This window comes from Oncorhynchus kisutch, linkage group LG25 (genome assembly GCF_002021735.2).
Source record: "Oncorhynchus kisutch isolate 150728-3 linkage group LG25, Okis_V2, whole genome shotgun sequence".
NCBI classification, from domain to species: domain Eukaryota; kingdom Metazoa; phylum Chordata; class Actinopteri; order Salmoniformes; family Salmonidae; genus Oncorhynchus; species Oncorhynchus kisutch.
The window spans coordinates 28,998,977-29,026,759 of record NC_034198.2 but is presented as its reverse complement, the minus strand read 5'-3'; the positions used below and the strand labels follow the sequence as shown (position 1 = coordinate 29,026,759).

Genomic DNA, 27,783 nt, shown 5'->3' with positions numbered 1-27,783 from the left:
CAAGGAAAAAATATGTAGTTATGCCCCTGAGCAAGGCAGTTAACCCACTGTTCCCGGGCGCTGAAGACATGGATGTTAAGGCAGCCCCCCGCACCGCTCTGATTCAGAGGGGTTGGGTGAAATGTGGAAGTTGATTACCTTTCAGTTGAATACATTCAGTTGAATACATTCAGTTGGACAACTGACTAGGTATCCCCCTTTCCCTAGTAGTTGGATGAGAACATTCAGTAAGAGATGGAGAGGACAGAGCGAGAGGAGTATTTGGATGAGAACACCCAGTCACAGTGGGCCAATGGCATACACATATGGAATACACCCCTGGCACACTGACAACATGAATGTGATCAGGGTTTATTCTGTTCTTTGCTGAAGAAGTAACAGTGCAGCTGGCAACAGAAGTCTGTAAGGGCCATCATCCTGGAACTGCCAACTATTATTATGGGTGGTAGTGTATGAGTGGTTGCAAAAGCTCTGACAAAAAGGCCTTGAGGCCGATGGGTAAAACTTATTAAAGAACAGTGTTGAATACTAGCAAGAGCGGTGTGCAGGTTATTTCTCATATTATTCAACTGTTATTATGCACCTGCAACAAAAATAGCTCACATGTGCGAGTGGCTTATGAAATTTGCTTGTGTAGGAGTGTTTGGTTCTAGCTGCTAGTGTTGCCTGAATTATTTGAGATTGGGAACATTTTGGACATAGTTAAGTTTGTTTGCCATATAACATTGGAACTTCATAAATCTACAGTAGCTTGTCAACATATCCTGAAGTGTTCAACTCTGTGGTACATCATTAATAAGTACTAACACAAAACAAAGAATATTGAGCTCTTTATTATTTATTTCATATGTGCAATCTGTTGGTCTGTCAGATTACATTGTTTTACAAGTTTCAGTAGTATAGGGCATGTTGGCAAACCTCTTGAATTCTCATCATATAAAAGATCCAATGGCAGGTATAGAGATCTCATTATTGGTAAACCTGGTGGTTGAACTGAACACGTAAGAACCAGTCAAAACCTATCAGAAGCATCCAAACTCATCAAAACCAATTTTCGGTCTAAACCTTCCACAGGATAAGGTACAAAATGGAAGAAAATGTTCGAAACTGGCCGAAACAGCATTTAACTATGAACTTTCATTTTCCATTGCTAAAAGTTCTGATACGGTGTACCCCAATGAACACGACCCTGCTGTTAATTGTAAACAGTTTAGAGATGTCATTACACATTTCCAAACAAGGGGTTGACTAGCTTGCCAACATGCCAATAATACAATTGTAAAGTGCCGTACACAAACAGTGATACAGTCTCACTCGAGTTCCAAGAGAGTGGACCTTTGTGTGTGTGTATTGCCTTTCAATAGACATATTTCCAAAGATCTCAAACCCAATAATCAAAAAATAAATGCAGGTGAGTGATTGATTACCTTGATATTTCTTATCTTTTTCATTGATCAACCAGTCATTTCATTGGGTCATCATGGAAATTAGACATTTGAAACCGTAGAATGAATGCCTTTGTTTTTTAGTATATTACTTTTAAAAAGTACACAATACAATAAATGTACATTGAATGATTCAAAAGGAGTATTATATTCACAACCCTTTTTCATCAATACATAATAACATGGGTTTAGAGACTGTGGTGCTACACATACTATGTCCCAAATGGCACCACATTATTCCCTATATAGTGCACTACTTTTGACCAGGGTCCATAGGGCTCTGGTAAAAGTAACACACTATTTGGGAATAGGGTGCCATTCGGGACGCAGACAGTTCTCCTCAGTGCACATCCACACTACAGAAACATCACAGACAAACGGTCACCATTTTATGAACTCTACATTGGCCCGAGTTCAGATAGAAATATCATATAGAACAGTTCTGTCATGTTAGACCTGATTGGGGAATCGAGACAGATCTATTGTCACTCCATTTCTATCTGCACAGTCACATTCTTTACATTTCATCTCACGGAATACACCCCTGGACTACTTCCAAAATGGAACACTTTTCCCTATATAGTGCACTACTTTTTTACCAAAGCCAGTGCACTAAATATGGAATTAGTCTGCCATTGGGACATAGACAAGGGCTATCTCCACCTTCTGGCGAGTAAGGTCATAAATGCTACTTGAGTGTATGGATTCTTCTATCCGTTCTAGAGGATAGATGGGATATCTAGTTCAGGGAATGTGTCCGTTTCAGGCTTTCGGTTAAGCGCGAAGCCTGGACTTCAGAGGCTAGTGTGTGTCTAATTAATTGGTCACTCATTCCTTGATTTAATCTGGGGCAGCCCTTCTTCAAACAGAAGACTGTGGTAAACATAACCAACATTTGCACACATTTTCTCTCACTGAAACTAAAAACCATCTAATAAAACATGAAAAGATTCAATTATTTTCTGTCACAGTATTAGACAGACATTCCCTTACATAATGCAAACACATTCTCACTCGTTCCTATGATCTCCTCTTCCCACTTAATAGCAATTTGAGTAATACCTATGTCATTCCTACGCTTAGCACACAAAGATAGGAGAGAGAAAGACAGTAACCATGAGGGCCTGGTGGTCTTCATCCCTGACTTGTGAGCATCCATGACCTCACTAGGATTTTAATTTTTTCCTCTACTTCCCTCAAACCAAAGGTCAAAGGGTCAAGCAGTTGTCAGTCTGCCCTCCGTCACACGTTAGGAAGCACTTTACAAAAGTCATTATCTGTGTAAATCAGAAATACACATTAGATAAACTGCTTATTTATGGTTAAGCAGAGTGGTATCAGAGAGACACCCCCTAATAGCCCACCCTCTGATAGAGAAGTTAACAGGGTCCTCCATCTTGGGGTGCTAGGGAGCTGACAGGACTGTAGTGGGTGGGTTGTCCCATAGTAAAGCTCAGTCCAGGGTGCTCTGCCGATCCAAAATGTAGCATGTTTCCCAACAGACTTTCCTACCGACTCTTCTTCAGAAGTTTGGAGTTTCCCTGGAAAAGGAAGGAGGGGTTGAGTTACATATAACGCATGGTAAACCAAGACTCAATACATTTTGGAATGAACATTAAAGCGATAAAGCAAAAGCAGGAGGGCTAGTATCAACACTTCTGTTTTGGTACTGTAATCTGGAGATCGGAATGGCATTTTTTGAATAAGATTGTGGTGTTAGTACGTGACCAGTGAGCACTCATGAAAGAAACCACATGAATGAGTCTCGACTTTGAAACATTGTTAGTTCCATTCTAGAGTTTCACTCACAGCTAATCATGTAAATCGGTTTATTTCTTTACACTTGGATTGTATTCAGGTTGAATAGGCTTGTGTCAGCACTTGGCAGCCACCATTCACACACAACAGCTTGGGTTGATGAAATCCATACCCTCAGAACATATACACACACCTCATCTCAGAAGTGTTTTAAGAGAAGTGGGTTTTAACAGAAGGCCTCTTCCTTGACTTCAACAGCCCAGCCAAACAGTAATGAATTTCTCAGATGTCAGCCTCTGACTCCAGCAGGTGCTTTTCCTATCAGACCCTGCTGTGCCCCCCCCCCCCCCTTATCCCCCACTGGCACATCCCAGCTCCCCTCAGAATGGATAGTAGTTTGTTACTGGGTTATGTCTATATCAGCATAACCTGACCTAGTACTGCTTATGTTGCTGTGTGGGCCAGTGAGTGAAGTGTTTTATTGAACCTTAACTTATCAAGGTTAGTCTCAATGAGATCAAATCTGTTTTGCAAGGGAGACCTCATCAATATAGTAGCAGTCGACAGAGTAAGTGAGGAATGTGTGAGGGGACTCTATACTTTGCTGCCCAGTTTGAGTGTGTCGATCTCCTCTCTCTGTTTGCTGAGAGTCTCGTTCATGCTGCACAGGTGGTCACTCATCATACTGAGCTGTTCCTTGTAACTCCTCTTGGTCGTGGCCAGTTCATCCTGAAAGACAAGGAACATGTTGTGGCTAGGTAGAGCCAATATGTTTATTTAAAGGACTTAAAAAAAATAAAGTCCAACTTTATATTCATAATCTCCAGCGTCTTTTGTAGTAAAAAATAGAGGGAAATGAAACATTTGGTTATCATCCTCTCTTTTACTACAAAACAGAAACGCACAATTTTCAAACGAGGTGGTGCTGGAACTGAATATGAAGTTGAACATTTTTATATTTGTTTTTAAGGTCAAAGTTAATATGCCATGTTTACTGAATACATGGGAATCCTACTTTCTAAATCCTACTTAAGAAAGCAAAAGGTCAGAACAAATATACATAATAAACAACAAATATCAATGTAATAAATTATAAAGCTGATTGGATCTGGGATATGCTGGTTTCTTTCAGTCAGGCAGTTAGACAACAGATGTTTACCTGGAGACGTGTGATGTTCTGATTGGCCAGTTTGATCTCCTCCGTCAGAGTCTCCCGTGACTTCTCTGCGATAGCCAGACGCTTGGCCAGGGCTCGACACTGAGGGTGGGAAGTTACAACACAGGAGATAGAGAATAAACAAACCTAGAACATATCCACAGATGATCACTTCAACTAATGGGAAGTCACAAAATGGGATGCTCTTCACTAAAACTATTTAAATATAGGCCTACATGATGTCTGGGTTTGAACTGAACGGACCCTGCTACAGTGAAGTTTGACTGTGGGAGATTCTAAGTCACTACTTCCAGTTCCCCATCTATCAGGAGGAATCCTACTGCCGTGATGCATAGCACGGAGGGTTGACATGTGGCAGTAAGTCAATACTACATACTAACGCCACATGGCTATCTTTAGATTTGGTTAACTATAGCATAACAACTTATTTCATGCCAATATAGATACATGTATATAAACAAAAATATTTAAAAAGTAACAATTCTAAAATATATATATATCCTAGTGTAGGTCTGGAACCGGGAACACCAGTGTAAACATGTAATGATTTCCCTGTGAGCACACCTGTGTCCGTCCAGCTGGAAATACAGGATGGAATAGAAAGAGCGGATCGAGAGAACCGAAAGAGGAAGAGAAAAGTTGTCTTCTTAGGGAAACTAGGTTTGACTACAGTATGGTCAACTGTTGCCGTTTCCATTTCCTTTGGAACAAGACTGAAGTAGGTTACCAAAATAGCAGCAGGAACATATACACATGTACAGTGCCTTCGGAAAGTATTCAGACCCCTCGACTTTTTCAACATTTTGTTACATTACAGCCTTATTCTAAAATGGATTACAATTTTTGTTAAAATCCTCAGCAATCTACACACAATACTCCATAATGACAAAGCTAAAACTGTTTTTTAGAAATGTTTGCATTGGGCCGATTGTGTAAGTATTCAGACCCTTTGCTATGAGACTGATATTGAGCTCAGGTGCATCCTGTTTCCATTGATCATCCTTGATGTTTCTACAACTTGATTGGAGTCCAATCATATATATATATAAACTTGTTTTTTCATTGTCATTATGTGGTATTGTGTGTAGATTTGAGGGGGAAATTTTTCAAATAAGGCTGTAACTTAAAGTCAAGGTGTCTGAATACTTTCCGAATGCACTATGTATTAGAGGAAGGAAGACGTGAGGGGAAATGGTTAAGTGACTGTAGTCTTCTGTATAGCAGCGTCTAAATTGAGCGCACATGTGACTTTGTTCCCCATATCTCGCCCCAGTATCCACCAACAAAATAAGATCTACACATCCTTTTACATTCAATAGGAAATAATAGTTCTGTGTTTATGAATGGGAATTAGATCCAGTATCTCACCTCAGCATGGAAGTTAACCGCCTTGCTGTCAGAGACCTGTAGCTGTGTGGTGAGCTCTCCTACTCTGGCCATGTAGTGAGTCTTAATCAGCTGTTCTCTGGACTCCTCGTCTCCCACCTGTAAGCACACAGAGAGGACAACAACTTTACATGAAATTGCTCTTACACCGGTGTTGTAATTACACTAGGAATAGTTGGGTCATGAAGAACAAGACAAACTTACATCCTCGTTGGTAGGAGTTGTGGTTAACATGCCAACCTGATGAGATGAAAAACACAAACAGTTAGATACTCACTCCCTATGAGAATTGAGAAAGCTATAAAAATTGAACCAAGCCTGGTCCCACATCAGTTTTTGTCATCTTGCCAACTGCTATGGTCATTTTTGGCTATACAGCACAAACAGATCTGGGCCCAGGCTAATAAAACCCACTGAAATCCAATAAAACACTACAGGCTCCTAATGGTATCTGAAACTGGACCTGCAAGGAATTAAATTTATAAACACCTGTGAATGAAGAGTTTAGCTGGTTGTTAATGACAACCGTGTCCAGTTAGTGACTAGCATGGTGCTAGCCAGGTCCCAGATCTGTTTGTGCGATCTTGACAACGCAAATAGATCTGGGACCAGATTAAGTGGGTGTATCCTGGACCTTGAGTATGCTATTAAAATACAGGCATTATGAAACAAGGAAGCTGGTGCCTCCCAATAATATTTATTTTCTCATGAGGTGTACTCTTGTTCACTACTATAGGGCTCCAGAGTGGTGCAGCGGTCTAAGGCACTGTATCTCAATGATAGAGGCGTCACTACAGACCCTGGTTCGATTCCAGGCTGTATCACAACCAGCCATGATTGGGAGTCCCATAGTGCGGCGCACAATCGGCCCAGCGTCGTCTGGGGTAGGCCGTCATTGTAAATAATAATTTGTTCTTAACTGACTTGCCTAGTTAAATAAAGGATTAAAAAATATATATATTTAAAAATTAAAAAGCATTGAATTTGTGGAGGCATGGGCTAGAGGGAGTTTCCAACATATTCCTTATACCCATCATTTACTTTCAAATCAGAGAAGGGAAATGAACAAGTGCACACCTTGGGCCAAAGGAGAGATAATTGGAACTTAACCAGACACTGATAACACAACCGCCTCCACTGAAGCCAAAACACTCAAATGCATGTTACGGCTGCTCCCACGAGGATGTGTCCGACTCATTTTGTGGGAAAGGGGAGGGTTGTAAAGGGAGGAATGATGTCCCTAGATGTAATCTCACGTCATGCCAGTCTCACACAACTGCAAAGTAGTATTGTTAAGCATGAGGATGAAGACAAATGCAATCACTGTTGAAGAAAAATAAGGTCGCAAAATTCCGGAAAGTTTCCAAAAGTTACCAGTTTTCCTGAAATCCCTTTGAGGATTCTTGCAGCCGTAAAGAAAAAAACAAGAGTGAAGATGTATCTACCAGACTGTTGCTTAGCATAGCCTCCTTCCCTGCTCCTCTCTCCTCCACCTCGCCGTCCTCCAGGCTGGTGAGGGCTGGGCTACCCGGGGCCTGGCCCAGAGAGTGGGCTGGGCTGCCTCCTCCTCCCAGGGCAGAGGAGAGCTGTGTCTCCAGGTCATGTATGCGTTGGCTCTCCTTCTCCAGCCTCACCCTGCCCAGCTGGGCCTCCAGCAGCCAGTGCTCCTTCTCCTGCTCCAGACGAGCAATCTTCTCCTGGCTCGCCACCACCTGGGGTGATAAAGGAGAGGACACAGAGGAAAATGGAGATGTGGAGGAAATGACACAGTGAGGAGAGGTGGAAAGAAGAGGAGCGAGTTGGTAAGAGGACTATACTTCTCTAACACACTTGCCTAGTCGGTAACCAAATGGGTTACCTTGAGCATTATAAAGAGTCAGACGTGTGTACTGACAGACTGAAGGGTAGAAGGGAAGAGAGGAGCGTGGAAATACAAACAATACCTGTTGTGTGAGTCCCTCTCTGCTCTCTGTAGAGCTAGTTAGAACACGGCGGTGCAACAGGGCCTCTCTGTATGGAACAGTCTCTGGTCTGGGCTGGATACACAACAGACAGGACAGGAGTCAAATACACACTGTTATACTGAACCACAGCATCGTTGTTAAGGGGATGTTCCACTGTTTGCTTCAGGCAGCCTGGATTGGCGTGCCAGATGGGGCAAGATCTACACTTAAGACCATTTTATTGGTTCTATTTTGCTAGGCAAGCTTAATTGAACACAGCTGAATGATGTTTAAATAGTATTTTAACCCAGGTCTGTGAAGGTGACATGACCAGCAAAGCGAGGGAAAGCTACTGACCTTTCTGATGGCATGCATGTAGTCAGAGGCCTTCTTCTTGTTACCCAGCATGCTCTCTGCCTGCAGGGGGTTGAGTGCCCCGGCCCCCCCTCTTGGACTGTAGCCTGTCGAAGACGTGAAGAAATCTAGGTTGTTGCTGAAGAACGTCGCAATCTGTAGAAAAACAGTACAGAATCAATATTACGGTAAGACTTATCATCCAGATATAGACACCAATTATTTATCATTTGTTTTAAGGAAGTATAAGCTTTATGAAGGTCTTCTTATAAACAGTATTGGTGAGCCATATACATGGTCTTCTAGGCCTATATGTTGTAGTCCACACCGCTATTTCAATATCACGGTGCAACAATGTCATAGAACATACGTTTTCTATCTGTCAATATTGTATACGCTTCAATATGAGGGTGAAACAGGTGCAATTAAACATACTAATGTGAAAGGAGTTTATAAAATCTTTTGTCATGATTACTTCACTATACACACACTTAAAACAAACCCACAACACCAAGTCAAACTTTCCTATACACACTTATCCAACACAACTACGTCTCTGTTCCTTTAAGTAGGTCAGTGGAAGGGATTGACAGAAGACATATTTCTAATACACACTCCCACTACAACTTTTAATTATATGACGAGTGCCTTGCTCCTCTTTTTTTACACTCCCACTACTGTTAACCAAGTTCGTATTACTTTATTTAACATGGCCAGGTGGCCTGGGTGGGCGGAGTTTGCACATTTTAGACCACCTAGGGCACCAGGCCATTCAAAACAACTCGCCCACTCAGATCACCTCATAGTAAACATCCTTCCTTCAGAACTCTGCAACCAGCCAGCCCAGAGCATTCCATCCCTGTTCTTCCACAACAACATAGAACAGTAGTCCATCTCTCATACCTCAAACAGTCGGTCTGTGTCTGGTGCATTCATCAGCAGTAGAGACTAAAAACATGCCTTTTACTATTAGAACTATAATACCAAAAAATTATCCGTATGGTTATTACAGTTATAACAGTAACATATCTACTTCCTCTACATACAATCAGTTGGTACGGTCGTGGTTTCAATTCCCGCAAGGCTCTCATACGTATAGTACAAACGTATCCACTCACTGTACCGTCTCTGTTTCAAAGCCCCCATCCCCCACCCCTTTTATCTGGGGTACACAGCTGTAATGCTCTGATATGCTGCGGATCTGTGAAAAAAATCCCTCCTTCCCCAACTAAGCCCTCCCTTCTTATTGGTGGTCATGTATTGTAAACGACCAATCCTCACGGTCGATGAGCCAGATACCAAGGCAGTTGCTACTATTGCTTAAACTCATCATATGTAAAGAAAACAGCAAAAATAGGGACCACAATGGAAATAAGTCCAATGTCATTGACTATTCCCGGGAAGTAAAAAATACAAATAAATCTTGTTTTTTTACTGACAAAAATCTATCAATATTTTTTCATGTTACCCAACCTATGAAACTGTGATAATGTGAGAATGCCAACCAAAACAACAGCGGCTCTGTCAGTGTGCTTGTTTGCTGGGGCCAGTTGTGTCCATTTAGACACAGATGTTGTGATAACAGATAGGGCCAGGAATTGCCAGGGAACTCACAATACGATATTATCACCATACTTCGGTGCAGATACAATATATATTGCGATTTGATGTTCCAAACATATTGCTCATTATAGATCTGCTGCAGAGACAAGAGAACATGTGTTTTGATCAGTCATGGAAATAATAAGTGCTGAAAACATGTTGGCTCACTATTTAAAAAATAAGATCGAAAACAAGGATGATTAAAAAAATATATATTATAAATGGACAGCCGAATTGATAGAATATCATCCCAAAATAATATTGCGATATGTAACTGCATCTATTTTTTCCCCACAATCACTAATACATACCCAGTGTTTCTATAGCGGTAAATGGTCTTACCTTGCCGGTGCTACTGGTGAGGGAGCCCAGGGAAGCCAGCAGACACTCATTAGTAGTGCGGAGCTTCTGAGTGATTGTAGACAACTCCTGTTCCAGACCGGCCTTCTGGCTGTAATGAGTAGACATCTCTGTAGAGACAGAGGGATTTAGCTTATACATACAAAATCATCTCCACACACACAGGAAGGAGACCAACAGTTAAAGGATGGCACAGGGGGCTTACACTGTTATTGGTTCCATTTTATTTGAAGCCTGCAGGTATATTGCTTTATAACAGTTAAGCTTAAACATCTCTACAGAACACAGAGGAAGGACAGAGTGGCTTGAACATTAGTCTATAAAAACAGACAAAAAACCATTTCTAGTAAAAAAAAAAGGTTTCACCTTTGACCGCATCGTGAAGGCTGTGTAGACAGGCCGCTAGCTGGGTGAAGACAGCAGAGGAACTGCTCTGGGGCATGGAGTCCTGTCGAACACCTGGAAAACAATTGCACACATGATTTTCCTCAAGTCCCACAATACTCACTATTAAGGCCAGTAAGCTGACATTTTTTATTACATTTTTATTTAACTAGGAAAGTCAGTCTTCCGAGTGGCGCAGTGCCACTAGAGATCCTGGTTCGACTCCAGGCTCTGTCGCAGCCGGCCCAATTAGCCCTGCGTCGTCCGGGTTAGGGGATGGTTTGGCCGCTAGGGATATTCCTATCCCAATGTGCACTAGCGACTCCTGTGGCGGGCCGGGCGCAATGCACACTGACACGGTCGCCAGGTGTACAGTGTTTCCTCCAACACATTGGTGCGGCTGGCTTCCGGGTTAAGTGGGCATCGTGTCAAGAAGCAGTAAGGCTTGGCTGGGTTGTGTTGTTTCGGCGGAAGCTTGGCTCTCGACCTTCACCTCTCCCGAGTCCGTAAGAGAGTTGCAGCAATGGGATAGGACTAACTACCAAATTGGATAACACGAAATTTGGAAGAAAAAGGGGTAAAAAAAACAACTTTATAAAGTAAAAAATAAACTAGTCAAGTTAAGCAGTTAATAAGAACAAATTCTTAGTTACAATGACGGCCAAACCCTCCCCTAACCAGGACGACCCCGGGCCAATTGCGTGCCACCCTATGGGACTCCCGATCACAGACGGTTGTGATACAGCCCAGGATCTATAGTGATGCCTCAGATATAAAATTCCCGAGTAGCACAGCAGTCCCTCTCTCTCCCCTTACTAGGTAAAGCCAGTAGGATTATATACACTGAGTGTACAAAACATTACTCTTTCCATATCATAGACTGACCAGGTGAAAGCTATGATCCTTATTGATGTCTCTTGTTCAATCCACTTCAAAATCAGTGTAGATGAAGGGGAGGAGGTTAAGAGGATTTTTAAGGCTTGAGACAATTGAGACTTGAATTGTGTACAGTATGTGTGCCATTCAGAGGGTGAATGGGGAAGACAACAGATTGAAGTGCCTTTGAACGGGTTATGGTAGTAGGTGCCAGGCCCACCGGTTTCAGTGTCTCAAGAACTGGAACACTGCTTGGTTTTTCACACAACAGTTTCTCATATGTATCAAGAGTGGTCCACCACCCAAAGGATATCCAGCTAACTTGACACAACTGTGAAAATCATTGGAGTCAACATGGGCCAGCATCCCTGTGGAATGCTTTGGACACCTTGTAGATTCCATGCCTCGACAAATTAAGGCTGTTCTGAGGGCAAAAAGGGGTGCAACTTTTACACTTTTTTTTGTTACTCACTAGGCAAGGCCAGTAGGCTGATGGTAATCAAAGATTATCTACAAGGCCTTCAAAAAGTATTCCTAACCCTAGACTTTCAACATATTGTTGTGTTACAGCCTGAATTTAAAATTTAAATTAATAAATTATCAATACACCCAGTCACTAGAAAGATACAGGTGTCCTTGCTAACTCAGTTGCCGGAAAATAAGAAAACCACTCAGGGATTTCATCATGAGGCCAAAGGTGACTCTAAAACAGTTATAGAATATAATGGCTTTGATAGGAGAAAACTGAGTATGGATCAACATTGAAGTTACTCCACAATACTAAACTAATTGACAGTGTAAAGCCTGTACAGAATAAAAGTATTCCAAAAACATTAACCCTGTTTGCAACAAGGCACTAAAGTAATACTGCAAAAAATGTTGCAAAGCAATTCACTTTTTTCCTGAACACACCACTCTCCATATTTGTAAGCATTGTGGTGGCTGCATCATATGGGTAATTGGGTATGCTTCTAATCATTAAGGACTGAGGAATGGAATGAAACAAAGCACAAGCAAAATCCTAGAGGAAAACCTGATTCCGTCTACTTTCAACAAGACACTGATTCATTCACCTTTCAGAAGGACAATAACCTAAAACATAAGGCCAAATATACACTGCAGTTGCTTACCAAGAAGACAGTGAATGTTCTTGAGTTACAGGTTTGACTTAAATCTGCTTGAAAATCTATGGCAAGACTTGCAAATGGTTGTCTAGCAATGATCAACAACCAATTTGACAGCTTGAAGAATTTTGAAAATAATACAATTGGTAAATATTGGACAAACCAGGTGTTCAAAGCTCTTAAGAGACTTATAGAGAAAGATTATAACATGTATTGACTCAGTGGTGTGAATACTTACAGAAAACATTCTGAATTTCATTTTTCAATAAATTTGAAAAAAACATGTCTTCACTTTAATTATGGTGTAGTGTGTAGATGGGTGAGGAAAGAACATCTATCTAATCCATGTTGAATTCAGGCTGTAACAACAAAATGTGGAATAAATCAAGGGGTATGAATACTTTCTGAAGGCACGACCTTGACAAGATATTTGACCGTCTGCTCTACCAATGGGAATAAATGTCCGCAAAGGACAAAGGCAGGCGGGAGGAGACGGGAACATCCTAGACAATGAGAGGGCAGATATGCATGTGAACATGCACAACCCCGATATAAAATATTTTTCTCAAAGCTGCTGGGATGCCACGTGCATCCTCTTATATCAGTACATTCGTAACAACTTCTATTCTACCAAATAAGCCTCGCTTAACAAAATTGGACACACTTCTAGGCTTTAGTGGTATACCGGGGTATTTTCGAAAACCGACTGTATGATGTTCAATACCATCCCCCAAATAATTGTGTTTCTTTTTCATTCACAAAAATCCTATTGAGCCAGTCACATATGTTTGCTTACAAAGATCACATGGAGCAAACTGGTGTTTTAAACTTACGTTTTGTGATACGATGTCCACTGTTGAGCAGCACAAGTGGTGATCAAGTTCCACTTGAAATTCCCTACTAAATATCTTAAACATAAGTTATCTAAATGCCAAATACATTTTCTCCATCTCAGGGCTCCAGCTATGCATTTGGTTTGCTAACTTGCTAGCTGGTTAGTGTGTGATGGTTAGTGTGCAAGTTGAAGCTTCTTGGCTACAGCAGTGTGAGTTGCCTTTTGAGACATTTGTAAAACTTTATGAGTTGGGTTGTCTGTACTTGCATTTAGTTTATGTTCGCTTGTGCTTGTAAGCATTTAGTTAGCATCCAATATAGGAATTCACTAGTACTTTGTTAGCATGATATATTTTTTTTTATACTCTGAAAGAAATAGCGCCCCTTATATGCACTGCTGATAATACCGTATACCCCGGTATGGTACAGGAACTGTATGAAGGTATGGAAATCCACCCAACCCTAACACCCTCCATACTAAAAAAATCCCACTTGGTCTGCTTCATGCTTTATTCTTGCGCTGACTGATTTTGGCGCAGTCAGTCCTCTCACTTCTATTATTTGTGTTAACTCACTAGGTAAGGCCAGTAGGCTGATGTAGCTGTGTAGTTTGTCGAACAAAGAAGTGATTCTCTTCATGTCACTCTGCAGCTCCTGGTTCTTCGAGGTGAGAGAGGAGGTACACAGAGGAGTCCAGCACTCTTCCTCCAGACTGGTGAGGAGAAGAGAGGAGGAGAGGGTGAGACACATCAGCTGCAGTTACACAGGCAGCCCAATTCTGATATTTTCTTTTGACCAATTATCTGGTGTGATTGGTCAAAAGACCAATTAGTAGGAAAAAAAATATCAGAATTGGGCAACCTGTGTAAACGCAGCCATAGAGAAACACACACTCAGAGGTGAGGGCTCAGGTACAGAGAGGGGCCGTACTCTTCCTCCAGGTTGGGGAGGGGGAAAAGAAGAGGGGGATAGGGAGGAACACACACACACGCATGCGTACAGTACACATTACCTAATGTAAATGAGTACTGACCTTTTGAGCTGGTATGGTAGAATCTTCTGCAGAAAGTGGGTGTATGAGGTGAAGTGATCAGCAAAGTCCTTGAGTTTCCCCACAGTCTCCAGCACGGTTACTGTGTCCTCTGTGATGCTCTGGTGTAGTTGCACTAGCCCTTCCTCCAGGGGGCGCACATAGGCTGCATTCTCATGTAGATACTGGGAGAACTGGGGAAAAGATTGCGGAGGAGAGTTCATCTTACCTACTTCAGCCAAAATCACTTATTGTATGTCACTATGGATAAGAGCAGGGGTGTCAAACTCATTCCACGGAGGGCCGAGCATCTGCGGGTTTTTGGTTTTGCTTTCAATTAAGCCCAAGACAACCCAATGAGGTGAGTGCCTTACTAATTATCAAATCAAATTGTATTTGTCACATGCTGAATACAACAGACCTTACCATGAACTGCTTACTTACAAGCCTTTAACCAACAATGCAGTTCAATGAAGAGTTAAGAAAATATATACTAAATAAACTAAAGTTAAAAACGAATAAAAACAAAATAACAATAGCGAGGCAGTTGATTAATTGTTCATGGCTTGGGGGGGGGGACATGGCGCTCTGGTACCGCTTGACGTGCGGTTGCAGAGAGAATAGTCTGACTTGGTTGACTGGAGTCTGACATTTTTTGGGGCCTTCCTCTGACACCAACTAGTATATAGGACTAATTAGTGACCTTTAAATTCATCAATCAAGTACAAGGGAGGAGCGAAAACCCAAAGACACTCAGCCCTCTGGAATGAGTGACACGTATGGATTAGAGCATCTGCTAAATGACAAAAACATGTCAGGGCATAGACTGTGTGTGTGTGTGTGTGTGTGTGTGTGTGTGTGTGTGTATCCCTGACCTTCTGGTTGAGTGGTGAGATGGGTTCGATAGAGGAGTCCAGAGGGTAGATGTGTACCCTCTGCTCTGTGTAGGAGTGGAAGTTTAACAGAGCAGCCACTATGTCCTGGACGAAGCCTAAGGCCTGACCAGCCACGTCTCGGGCCTTCAACTAGAGGACAGGAAAATGAGAAATTAGTACCAAAACTCTAGACCACATATCTAGAATGACAACGTATGATGGAGCCCTAACTGTTCTATAATATATGAGGAAAGAAACAATAATACAGGATCATGCTATAGTTCAGGGTTCCCCAACGATTGGCCTGTGATTTTTTTTTGCCCCCCCCAAGTTCTCTTAGCAAAAACCTTTTGGGACACAAGTCTAAAAACACCAGCAAATCAGTTCCAAGTTATTTTAATTTGGGAAATCAGTTCCAAAGTATTCCTACACACAATAGAGATATGTCGTCTGGGCCTTAAACCAACCTTCTGGTCCACCAGCCACTGTGGCAGGCAAAAACATTTTTACAAATTAAAAACATACTGTGTATATACAGTGCCTTCGGAAAGTATTCAGAGCTCCACTGTGGAGATGGGAGAACCTTCCAGAAGGACAACCACCTCTGCAGCACTCCACCAATTAGCCCTTTATGGTAGAGTGGCCAGACGGAAGCCACTCCTCAGTAAAAGGCACATAACAGCCTGCTATGAGACACCTAAAGACTCTCAGACCATGAGAAAGAAGAATCTCTGGTCTGATGAAACCAAGATTGAACTATTTGGCCTGAATGCCAAGTGTCACGCCTGGAAGAAACCTGGCACCATTCCTACAGTGAAGCATGGTGGTGGCAGCATCATGGGGATATTTTCTGCGGCAGGGACTGGGAAACTAGTCAGGATCGAGACGAAGATGAACAAAACAAAGTACAGAGAGACACTTGACAAAATCCTGGTCCAGAGTGCTCAGGACCTAAGACTGGGGTGAAGGTTCACCTTCCAACAGGACAACGACCCTAAGCACACAGCCAAGACAATGCAGGAATGGCTTTGGGACAAGTGTCTGAATGTCCTTGAAAGGCCCAGCCAGAGCCCAGACTTGAACCTGATCGAACATCTCTGGAGACCTGAAAATATGCCCATCCTGACAGAGCTTGAGAGGGTCTACAGAGAAGAATGGGAAAATCTACCTTGTAGCGTCATACCCATGAAGACTTGATGCTGTAATCACTGCCAAAGGGGCTTCTAACCACTATGGAATGAGCATGCTTTGTAATGTTTCTAAAACAACTGAAGTGATGTGGTATATTGCTCAATATTAGAAACATTTTTGTGACTCGAATATTTAACCTTAATATCACAGATGAGACATTTTCTCAACTGCTTAGTGACAGTGTGCCTGTGTGAGCTAGAGAATGTCTTCGCTAGAAGTTGAAGCAAACTCCAACATTGAAAACCATCTAGCTTGTAAACAAAACAATGTAAATTGTCAAGAAACAAGGACAAAGTCTCACTAGTTGACTTTAGTCATTTAGACCAACTTGTATGCCTGTGCGCAGTGCTCCTAAAAATGTATCTTCAGCACTTAAAATCACACTGCTCACAGCTCCCCAGCCAGGCATCGTCGCTGCTCATTGGGCGATGTGGGATATATATTGTAGGATTCATAGTTCAACCCGAATTTAGCGGGTGTTCATATCAAACCTTGTAAGCAAGGTTAAAAAAAAAATATTTTTCCAATATCAGTTTCGGCTTCTTGTGATCAATTTGCAGTCTACAAATAATTTGTAATTATTTTCTGGCCCGACCATCCAATCAAGAAAAAAAATATCATCTTGTTGATGATGCCTCCTATAGGACTTCCTCTCACCTGGTGTCTTCTGTTGTGTGGTGGAACGTTGAGACTGTTGTAGTCACTGAATTCTAGAGAAAAAGGGAGGGAAATTTAAAGGAGAGGTTGCGAGCAACGGCTCACCAAACTACCTTCAAACTGCACGCAGAGACATACAAACGGTATCCATGAGTTCATCTGACTCTGGGTGCTTAATAGCCAAAATCTTGCACTATGCCTTTAAAGCGCCGAATGGCGGCATGTCATAGGTCGGTCCTTCATTTAGCATGAAAACCATCTGAGGAAAACAGGCCTCTAGTGGCATGGCATGACACACATTACACAGTGCTTCAGTTTTCCTCTTACAGCGTCAGTGAGATAGAAACGTAATTCAATTTCATTAGTAGTTAGTACTGCATACATATACATATATATATATATATATGTGTGTGTGGGTGTCATGTCTTAGAATGGGAAGACATGCTCATAGATAAACCATCATCAGTGATGTTTCTACAAGGTTGTGTTCATTAGAGCACACACTGCAACAGAAAATGTATAATGAGCAGTTCATATTGGACAAATCCAGGTAGTTCCTTACTCTTTCAGTCTGTTTTCTTCCTAATAAACATGATCTGGGTCAGTGAAATGTTGCATAGTACTCACTGGTGTCGTTGAAGGGCACTTTCTCTTGGATGACAATGCTGCTCTTTTTCACCTGTCTGTTGAGCTCTGACTGACACTTCCTCAACTGCTGCTGACTGGAGAGAGAGGGATGATTGAGAGAGGAATCAGGAGATGGTGAATGACCACATTAAATACTTCCCTATCCACATTATTACAACCCTCATTATTCCATCATGTTAACCACAAGTCCTCTACCAGATACATACAATCATTCTCCATCTACACTGAGTGTACAAAACATTAGGATCACCTGCTCTTTCCATGACACAGCTTTCACTTGGAGGCACCTGGTCAGCCTATGGTCCCTTATTGATGTCACCCGTTAAATCCACTTCAAAACTGTGTAGATGGGGCCTCCCGAGTGGCACAGCGGTCTAAAGCACTACATCACAGCGCTAGAAGCGTCACTACAGATCTGTGTTTGATCCCGGGCTGTGTCACAGCAGGCCCCGACCGGGAGACCCATGAGGCGGCGGCGCACATTTGGCCCAGCTTTGTCCGGGTTAGGGGAGGGTTTGGCTGGCTGGGATGATAGTAGGTGCCAGGTGCTCCGGTTTGAGTGTGTCAAGAACTGCAACGGGTTTTTCACGCTCAACAGTTTCCTGTGTGTATCAAGAATGGTCCACCACACAAAGGACATCCAGCCAACTTAAACTGTGGGAAGCATTGGAGTCAACATGGGCCAGCATCCCTGTGGAATGCTTTGGACACCTTGTAGAGTCCATTCCCCAACAGATTGAGGCTGTTCTGAGGGCAAAATGCAGTGCAACTTAATATTAGGAAGATGTTGCTAATGTTTTTTAACACTCAGTGTAACTCACTAGGTAAGGCCAGTAGGCTGATCAAAGATTATCTACAGGGCCTTCAGAAGGTATTCACACCCTTGACGTTTCCACATTTTGTTGTGTTACAGCCTGAATTTAAAATGGATTACATTTTGATTGTGTGTAGGCCATAGACAATACCCCATAATGTCAAAGTGGAAATGTTCACAAATTAAATCAAAAATGAAAATCTGAAATGTATTGAGTCAATAAGTATTCAACCCCTTTGTTACGGCAAGCCTAAACTACATTCAGGAGTAAAAATGTGCTCAACAAATCACAAGTTGCATGGTCTCACTGTGTGCAATAATTATGTTAACATGATTTGTGAATGACCACCTCTCTGTACGCCACGCATACAGATAATTGTAAGGTCACTCAGTCCAGCAGTGAATTTCAAACACAGCTTTAACCACAAAGACCAGGTTTTCCAATGCCTCGCAAAGAGGTCAACATGGGCCAGCATCCCTGTGGAATGCTTTCAACACCTTGTCAAATCCATGCCCCAACAAATTGAGGCTGTTCTGATGGCAAAAGGATTGCAACTCAATATTTGGAAGGTGATCCTAATGTTTTGTACACTCAGTGTATATCTAACTGGTACATGTGTAGATTAGAACAAGTTATTTACCATTCCTCAGTCCGAGCTCTGCACTCTTTAGCTTCCCTCTCCAGAGTCTGGGATTTCACCTGTAGGAGGACACAGAAAATAGCATCATGTATTACTATTCTATCATTTACCAATAACAAAAGATTGAGTTTGCCTTTGTTCAGTCGCTTCCCACTTGCCCTCATCCTCCTTCCAGCAGTCTCTCTCGCCAGCTCACCTCTACTCAGACCTTGTCACTAACGTTTCTCAATAGTGTCCATGTAGTTGGAGTTGAGACATCCACTACTCTCTCCACCTCCCCTCCCTCTCACCTCTAGTCTGGCCTTGTCACTCTGTAGTCTCTCAATAGTGTCCATGTATTTGGAGGTGAGTCCGTCCACTATGGCCTGGTGCTGTTCGTGGTCTCTCTCCAGCTCCTCCAACTGGACCTTCAGCTGAGACTCCTGCTGCCTGTGCTGCTCATCAGCCTCATAGAACTTAGAATAGAACATAACTTTATTGTCCAACCAAGGATTAAACATTTCTTTGGGCATCACCTTATAAGAATTCTAAAAATATAATTCTCAGACACACATTCTAGAACAGACCAGCACACAAAAACAACTGATCAAATACATTATGTAGTCCACATATTCAAGCCAGTAGTCTCTTTGTAAACACTTGCCCATACATACAGTTGAAGTCGGAAGTTAACGTACACCTTAGCCAAATACATTTAAACTCAGTTTTTCACAATTCCTGACATTTAATCCCAGTATAAATTCCCCGTCTTAGGTCAGTTAGGATCACCACTTCCTTTTAAGAATGTGAAATGTCAGAATAATAGCAGAGAGAATGATTGACTTCAGCTTTTATTTCTTTCATCACATTCCCAGTGGGTCAGAAGTTTACATACACTCAATTAGTATTTGGTAGCATTGCCTTGAAATTGTTTAACTTGGGTCAAACGTTTCAGGTAGCCTTCCACAAGCTTCCCACAATAAGTTGAGGAATGGACCAAAATTCACCCCTGACAGAGCTGGTGTACCCGAGTCTGGTTTGTTGGCCTCCTTTCTCGCCCACGCTTTTTCGATTCTGCCCACAAATTTTCTATACGATTGAGGTTAGGGCTTTGTGATGGCCACTCCAATACCTTGACTTTGTTGTCCTTAAGCCATTTTCCCACAACTTTGGAAGTATGCTTGAGGTCATTGTCCATTTGGAAGACCAATTTGCAACCAAGTTTTAACTTCCTGACTGATGTCTTGAGATGTTGCCATCTATTTTGTGAAGTGCACCAGTCCCTGCTGCAGAAAAGCACCCCCACAACATGATGCTGCCACCCCCATGCTTCACAGTTGGGATGGTGTTCTTCGGCTTGCAAGCATCCCCCTTTCCCCTCCAAACACAACAATGGTCATTATGGCCAAACAGTTATATTTTTGTTTCATCAGACCAGAGGACATTTCTCCAAAAAGTATGATCTTTGTCCCCATGTGCAGTTGCAAACCGTAGTCTGGGTTTTTTATGGCGGTTTTGGAGCAGTGGCTTCTTCCTTGCTGAGCGGCCTTTCAGGTTATGTTGATATAGGACTCGTTTTACTGTGGATATAGATACTTTTGTACCCGCTTCCTCCAGCATCTTCACAAGGTCCTTTGCTGTTGTTCTGGGACAGATTTGCACTTTTCGCACCAAATACGTTCATCTCTAGGAGACAGAATGAGTCTCCTTCCTGAGCGGTATGACGGCTGCGTGGTCCCTTGGTGTTTATACTTGCGTACTATTGTTTGTACAGGTGAACGTGGTACCTTCAGGCGTTTAGAAATTGCTCCCAAGGATGAACTACACTTGTGGTGGTCTACAATTTCTGAGGTCTTGGCTGATTTCTTGTGATTTTCCCAGGATGTCAAGCAAAGAGGCACTGAGTTTGAAGGTAGACCTTGAAATACATCCACAGGTACACCCCCAATTGACTCCAATGATGTCAATTAGCCTATCAGAAGCTTCTAAAGCCATGACATCATTTTCTGGAATTTTCCAAGCTGTTTAAAGGCACAGTCTACTTAGTGTATGTAAACTTCTGACCCACTGGAATTGTGATACAGTGAAATAATCCGTCGGTAAACAATTGTTGGAAAAATGACTTGTGTCATGCACAAAGTAGATGTCCTAACTGACTTGTGTCATGCACGAAGTAGATGTCCTAACTGACTTGCCAAAACTACAGTTTGTTAACAAGAAATTTGTGGAGTGGTTAAAAAACTAGTTTTAATGACTCCAACCTAAGTGTCTGTAAAGTTCAGACTTCAACTGTATACAGTGCATTCGGAAAGTATTCAGACCCCTTGACTTTTTCCACATTTTGTTTCGTTAGCCTTTTTCTAAAATGGATTAGATTGATGAGGGGGGAAAAATATATCTACACACGATACTCCATAATGACAAAGTAAAAACATGTTTAGACATTTAGCAAATGCACATAAAAAATGTGAATAAAATATTTACATAAATATTCAGACCTTTTACTCAGTACTTTGTTGAAGCACCTTAGACAGCGATTACAGCCTCAAATCTTCTTGGGTATGACGCTACAAGCTTGGCACACCTGTATTTGGGGAGGTTCTCCCATGCAGATCCTCTCAAGCTCTTGTCAGTTTGGATGGAGTGCGTCGCTGCACAGCTATTTTCAGGTTTCTGAGATGTTTGATCGGGTTCTCCCAGTCCTTGCTGCTGAAAAATATCCCCACAGCATGATGCTGCCACCACATTTCACTGTAGGGATGGTGCCAGGTTTCTTCCAGATGTGATGCTTGGCATTCAGGCAAAAGAGTTCAATCTTGGTTTCATCAGAGCACAGAATCTTGTTTCTCATGTTCAGTGTCCTTTAAATGCCTTTGGGCAAACTCCAAGTGGGCTGTCATGTGCCTTTTACTGAGAAGTGGCTTCCATCTGGCCACTCTACCATCAAATCAAATGTTATTTGTCACATACACATGGTTAGCAGATGTTAATGCGAGTGTAGCGAAATGCTTGTGCTTCTAGTTCCGACAATGCAGTAATAACCAACGAGTAATCTAGCTAACAATTCCAAAACTACTACCTCATACACATAAGTGTAAAGGGATAAAGAATATGTACAAAAAGATATATGAATGAGTGATGGTACAGAGCGGCATAGGCAAGATGCAGTAGATGGTATCGAGTACAGTATATACATATGAGATGAGTATGTAAACAAAGTGGCATAGTTTAAAGTGGCTAGTGATGCATGTATTACATAAAGATGCAGTAGATGATAGAGTACAGTATATACGTATACATATGAGATAATATAATGTTTACATACCCTACATTATTTAAGTAGCATTGTTTAAAGTGGCTAGTGATATATTTTACATCAACTCCCATTATTAAAGTTGAGTTGAGTCAGTGTGTTGGCAGCAGCCACTCAATGTTAATGGTGGCTGTTTAACAGTCTGATGGCCTTGAGATAGAAGCTGTTTTTCAGTCTCTCGGTCCCAGCTTTGATGCACCTGCACTGACCTCGCCTTCTGGATGATAGCGGGGTGAACAGGCAGTGGCTCGGGTGGTTGTTGTCCTTGATGATCTTTATGGCCTTCCTGTGACATCGGGTGGTGTAGGTGGCCTGGAGGGCAGGTAGTTTGCCCCCGGTGATGCGTTGTTCAGACCTCACTACCCTCTGGAGAGCCTTACGTTGTGGGTGGAGCAGTTGCCGTACAAGTCGGTGATACAGCCCGACAGGATGCTCTCGATTGTGCATCTGTAGAAGTTTGTGAGTGCTTTTGGTGACAAGCCGAATTTCTTCAGCCTCCTGAGGTTGAAGAGGCGCTTCTGCGCCTTCTTCACGATGCGGTCTGTGTGGGTGGACCAATTCAGTTTGTCTGATGTGTACGCCAAGGAACTTAAAACTTACTACCCTCTCCACTACTGTTCCATCGATGTGGATAGGGGGGTGTTCCCTCTGCTGTTTCCTGAAGTCCACAATCATCTCCTTAGTTTTGTTGACATTGAGTGTGAGGTTATTTTCCTGACACCACACTCTGAGGGCCCTCACCTCCTCCCTGTAGGCCGTCTCGTTGTTGTTGGTAATCAAGCCTACCACTGTTGTGTTGTCCGCAAACTTGATGATTGAGTTGGAGGCGTGCGTGGCCACGCAGTCGTGGGTGAACAGGGAGTACAGGAGAGGGCTCAGAACACACCCTTGTGGGGCCCCAGTGTTGAGGATCAGCGGGGTGGAGATGTTGTTACCTACCCTCACTACCTGGGGGAGGCCCGTCAGGAAGTCCAGTACCCAGTTGCACAGGGCGGGGTCGAGACCCAGGGTCTCGAGCTTGATGACGAGTTTGGAGGGTACTATGGTGTTAAATGCTGAGCTGTAGTCGATGAACAGCATTCTCACATAGGTATTCCTCTTGTCCAGATGGGTTAGGGCAGTGTGCAGTGTGGTTGAGATTGCATCGTCTGTGGACCTATTTGGGCGGAAAGCAAATTGGAGTGGGTCTAGGGTGTCAGGTAGGGTGGAGGTGATATGGTCCTTGACTAGTCTCTCAAAGCACTTCATGATGACGGAGGTGAGTGCTACAGGGCAGTAGTCGTTTAGCTCAGTTACCTTCGCTTTCTTGGGAACAGGAACAATGGTGGCCCTCTTGAAGCATGTGGGAACAGCAGACTGGGATAGGGATCGATTGAATATGTCAAAGGCCTGATTGGTGGAGTGCTGCAGAGATGCTTGTCCTTCTGGAAGGTTCTCCCATCTCCAGAGAGGAACTTTAGAGCTCTGTCAGAGTGACCCTCGGGTTCGTGGTCACCTTCCTGAACAATGCCCTTGTCCCCCAATTGCTCACTTTTGTGGGCAGCCAGCTCTAGGAAGAGTCTTGGTGGTTCCAGACTTCTTCCATTTAAGAATGATGGAGGTCACTGGACCTTCAATGCTGCAGACATTTTTTGGTACCCTTCCCCAGATCTGTGCCTCGACACAATCCTGTCTTGGAGCTCTATGGACAATGCCTTTGACCTCATGGCTTGGTTTTTGCTCTGAAATGCACTGTCAACTGTGGGACCTTATATAGACCACTGTGTGCCTTCCCAAATCATGTCATATCAACTGAATTTACCACAGGTGGTCTCCAATAAAGATGTAGAAATCTCAAGGATGATCAATGGAAACAGGATGCACCTGACCTCAATTTCAAGTCTCATAGCAAAGGGTCTCAATAATTAGGTAGATAAGGTATTACTGTTTTAATTCTAAAAACCTGTATTTGCTTTGTTATGATGGGGTATTGTGTGTAGATTGATGAGGATTCTTTTTTTTTTTAAACCCATTGTAGAATAAGGCTGTAACGTAACAAAATGTGGAGAAAGGGAAGGGGTCTGAATACTTCCCAAATTCATTGTATACACTCCCATGTCTCAGACACAGACATACCTGGATGTGAAGCCTCTCGTTCTCCTGGATCTTCTTCTGCAGGTCCTCATCAAACACACTCTGGGTCTGCTGCAAGCCCTGTTGGGAGGGGGAGTCCCCTTTGTTCTGGTGAAGAGAAAGTGTCTGAGATCGACTACACCAAATCACTGACCGACAAATCACCTTGCATCCCAAATTAATACTCATTATGTGATGAGATGAGTGATTCTGCACTTCGCCTTGCTTAAACTGATCTCAAACATGATCAAAGGTAGAAGGAAAGCAAGGTAAGCCTGTCGAACTATGACATGTCTGATTGTGGGGTGCACCCGCCTCCCAGTCTAATATACTGCCATTTTAGCAGTTGCCTTTATCCAAAGCTATAGTCATGCGTGCATACATTTTACGCAGGGGTGGTCCCGGAAATCATACCAACAATCCGGTCATTGCAAGAGCCATGCTTTACCAACTGAGCTACAGAGGACCACTGTCTGTCTACCTTGCTCTTCTTGCCCTTGGCCTCGCTGGCAGCCAGCTCCTCTTGCAGCAGCTCTACTCTCTTAGCCAGCTGCTGGTTCCTGAAGGTGAGACTGTCCATCTCCTGCTCCACCTTCCTCAGGCTCTGTTCTCGCTGCTTCACCTGATCCTGTAGTGTCGGTGTGGAGGAGAAGACGCTCAGTGATTTTAAAGTATATCACCCAAAATTCCCAGGTTTTTCAGAATTACTGGTTGGAGGATTCCCTTCCTGATTATTTCCTCCAACCAGGATTGGAAATTGGAATTTTGAAACCCTATTCCAGAGGGCTCTGAATGGTTCTGTACCTTAAGAGAGGTGGAGCTGGCCTGCTCATCTACCACGCCTTTCTTCAAGACCTGGTTCTGTGCCCGGAGCTATGGAGACATGGGGAGTATAGACACTGAGCTGTAGGTCTACTGCAGACACACCACCTCTAAAGACCAAACTGGCCAAATTTACAGTATTGCCTCACCTTTGGCTTCTAAGCAAAGCAACATAGCTATTTTATGTGAGACATATTGTTAAATCATCAAATATGGATAACTCCACTGCAATGCATGACTGCACTAACATTTCTGAAGGTTGGGTGAATGTTGCTGCTTATTGGGAAACTACACCCCATATTTAATGGAAAATAGAAATAACAGGATATTGGCCAGTGGGGAGCTATGGTTTTACAACAGTCAGACAGGAAACACCATGCATTCCATTCACTGCCTGTCAACTGACAGTGTTGGTCAGGAGAATGGTTCTTATATTAACCAAAGCTAGTCAGTCTAACTGACATTTATTTTAATAATGCCTAAAAAGTTTTTTTAGGATGGGTACTATTGACATGGATACCAATCCATTTTCTACCTAACGTATGATAGGGGATTTGAAGAACATGGCTGCCCGTGTTTTACTCAGGCTATGTAACAGTGTATTGTTTAGAGAAGGGTGGCTTCTGTTCTGGCCTACCCTCCTCCCTTTGTCATAAAAGACAGACACATTGTGAGTGTCAGCTGACATATCAGGCAGTGACCTAGGCTAAATCATAGAATGAAGAAACCAACCAAAATAATGTTCACTATGAGATTGTTTTGATTGATTGACAGCAGTTAGCTACATCCCTTGCTGTACACAGTTCACGTTCATAGTAAACAGTGCAGTAAAGACACCAAATATTGCCTTCGATTATCACAAACACAAATCAACCTATTAATGGGCTGCTCTCTCTATACTTGACAATACACCCAGGAGGGTGACACACTAGTGAGTAGTGACACCCTGAAAAGGAACTTGATTGGAAACAGATCGAGCTAAGTAACTAGATACTTTGGACAGCACCTTTTATTTTTTAGGTTGGTGGAGGAGGAATAATGGTTCAGGCTATGCCCCTTAGTTCCAGTGAAGGGAAATCGTAATGCTAGAGCATACAATGAATGACATTCTAGATGATTCTGTGCTTCCAACTTTGCGGCAACAGTTTGGGGAAGGCCCTTTCTTGTTTCAGCATGACAATGCCCATGTGCACAAAGCGAGGTCCATACAGAAATATTTTTTTAGATCAGTGTGGAAGAACTTGACTGGCCTGCACAGAGCCCTGACATCAACCCCATCAAACACCTCTGGGATGAATTGATAAACCGACTACAAACCAGGCCTAATCGCCCAACATCAGTACCGACCTCACTAATGCTCGTGGCTGAATGGAAGCAAGTCCCGCAGCAATGCTCCAATATCTAGTAGAAAGCCTTCCCAGAAGAGTGGAGGCTGTTATAGCAGCGAAGGGGGGCCCAACTCCATATTAATGCCCATGATTTTGGAATGAGATTTTCGACGAGCAGGTGTCCACATACGTTTGATAGTGTACCTTACACGTTAGTTAGAATGAATCAGCAATCGGATTAAATAGCCAAGAACTGTGGCTAACGATAGAGCAACAAATAACTGCTTACCTTTGAATACTCCAGGGCCAATTTGGTGTATTTCGCTTGCAGGTCTGCAGCCATTGCTTTAGGAAAAATAAAGCTAGTTAGCTGGATAACCAATATGTAATGGAATAGCTAGCTAACGCGAGAAAATAAACTGGCTAGTTATTGTAGCGCAGGTACACTGACGAGTTAGCTTGCCGTTTCTTAATCTGAATGACAGTTGGTGCAAGTGACTGATAAACAGTTTCATGCCATGTAGGAAGGGGAGGATAGCTATTCTATAATCTGATTGAGTGGTAAAGCCGGATGTTATTCAGCTAGCTAGTAAGCTAACGATCCAGCAACAATAAATAAAAAAGCACTTCCGGGTCAGTGAATTTTCCAATTTTCCAAGTCCTTCACGTAATAGTAGAAAAGTATCAATAAACGGTATATTTTATTATATGAAAAATAATTGTGTATAACTTAACAATAACAATATTTGTTCTTATTTAAGTGACATTTGAACCACGAAAACATGTTTCAATGTCAAATAAAGAATAACACATTTCTGTATACAGTATACACATATAGCACTGCACAGGAAAACTATCGATTGTGTGTCCATAAAACCAGGGTCTAGTCTACTCCTGGAGTCCCTAGAAAATAAATCAGGTGAGTTTGAACAAAAAGATAGGTCATAGGAAGTGTTGCTGGACTTTTACTGTGGTCAAAAAGTGTAAAATGTGCTGGTCTAGTTCCAGGTCTTTCTGCAAAGTGTTCCAAGATGATGTAAAGGGAAACTATAACTACATGTAACTACAATCCTTTATAATTTATTTAACCAGAGGCCACACTGTGATTTATGCTGCAAGAAAGCAGCATA

The 27,783-nt window shown here is 42.6% G+C and overlaps 1 protein-coding gene across 1 annotated transcript; it reads right to left on the bottom strand.

Annotated features, from left to right (window-relative positions):
* Positions 1-817: 817 nt before the first annotated feature.
* On the bottom strand, positions 818-27,253 carry LOC109878857 (protein phosphatase 1 regulatory subunit 21). Its single transcript, XM_020471057.2, has 21 exons — positions 26,943-27,253; positions 25,308-25,376; positions 24,985-25,131; positions 24,507-24,611; positions 19,390-19,554; positions 19,100-19,158; positions 17,624-17,718; positions 16,997-17,049; positions 15,149-15,298; positions 14,277-14,467; positions 13,819-13,955; positions 10,392-10,484; positions 10,008-10,135; positions 8,067-8,219; positions 7,710-7,802; positions 7,212-7,478; positions 5,971-6,006; positions 5,749-5,865; positions 4,363-4,461; positions 3,804-3,932; positions 818-2,986 (listed from the first exon to the last, which is right to left on the bottom strand). The coding sequence occupies exons 1-21, from the start codon at positions 26,994-26,996 to the stop codon at positions 2,954-2,956; spliced, it is 2,373 nt and encodes a 790-aa protein (XP_020326646.1). The 5' UTR covers positions 26,997-27,253; the 3' UTR covers positions 818-2,953.
* Positions 27,254-27,783: the final 530 nt, after the last annotated feature.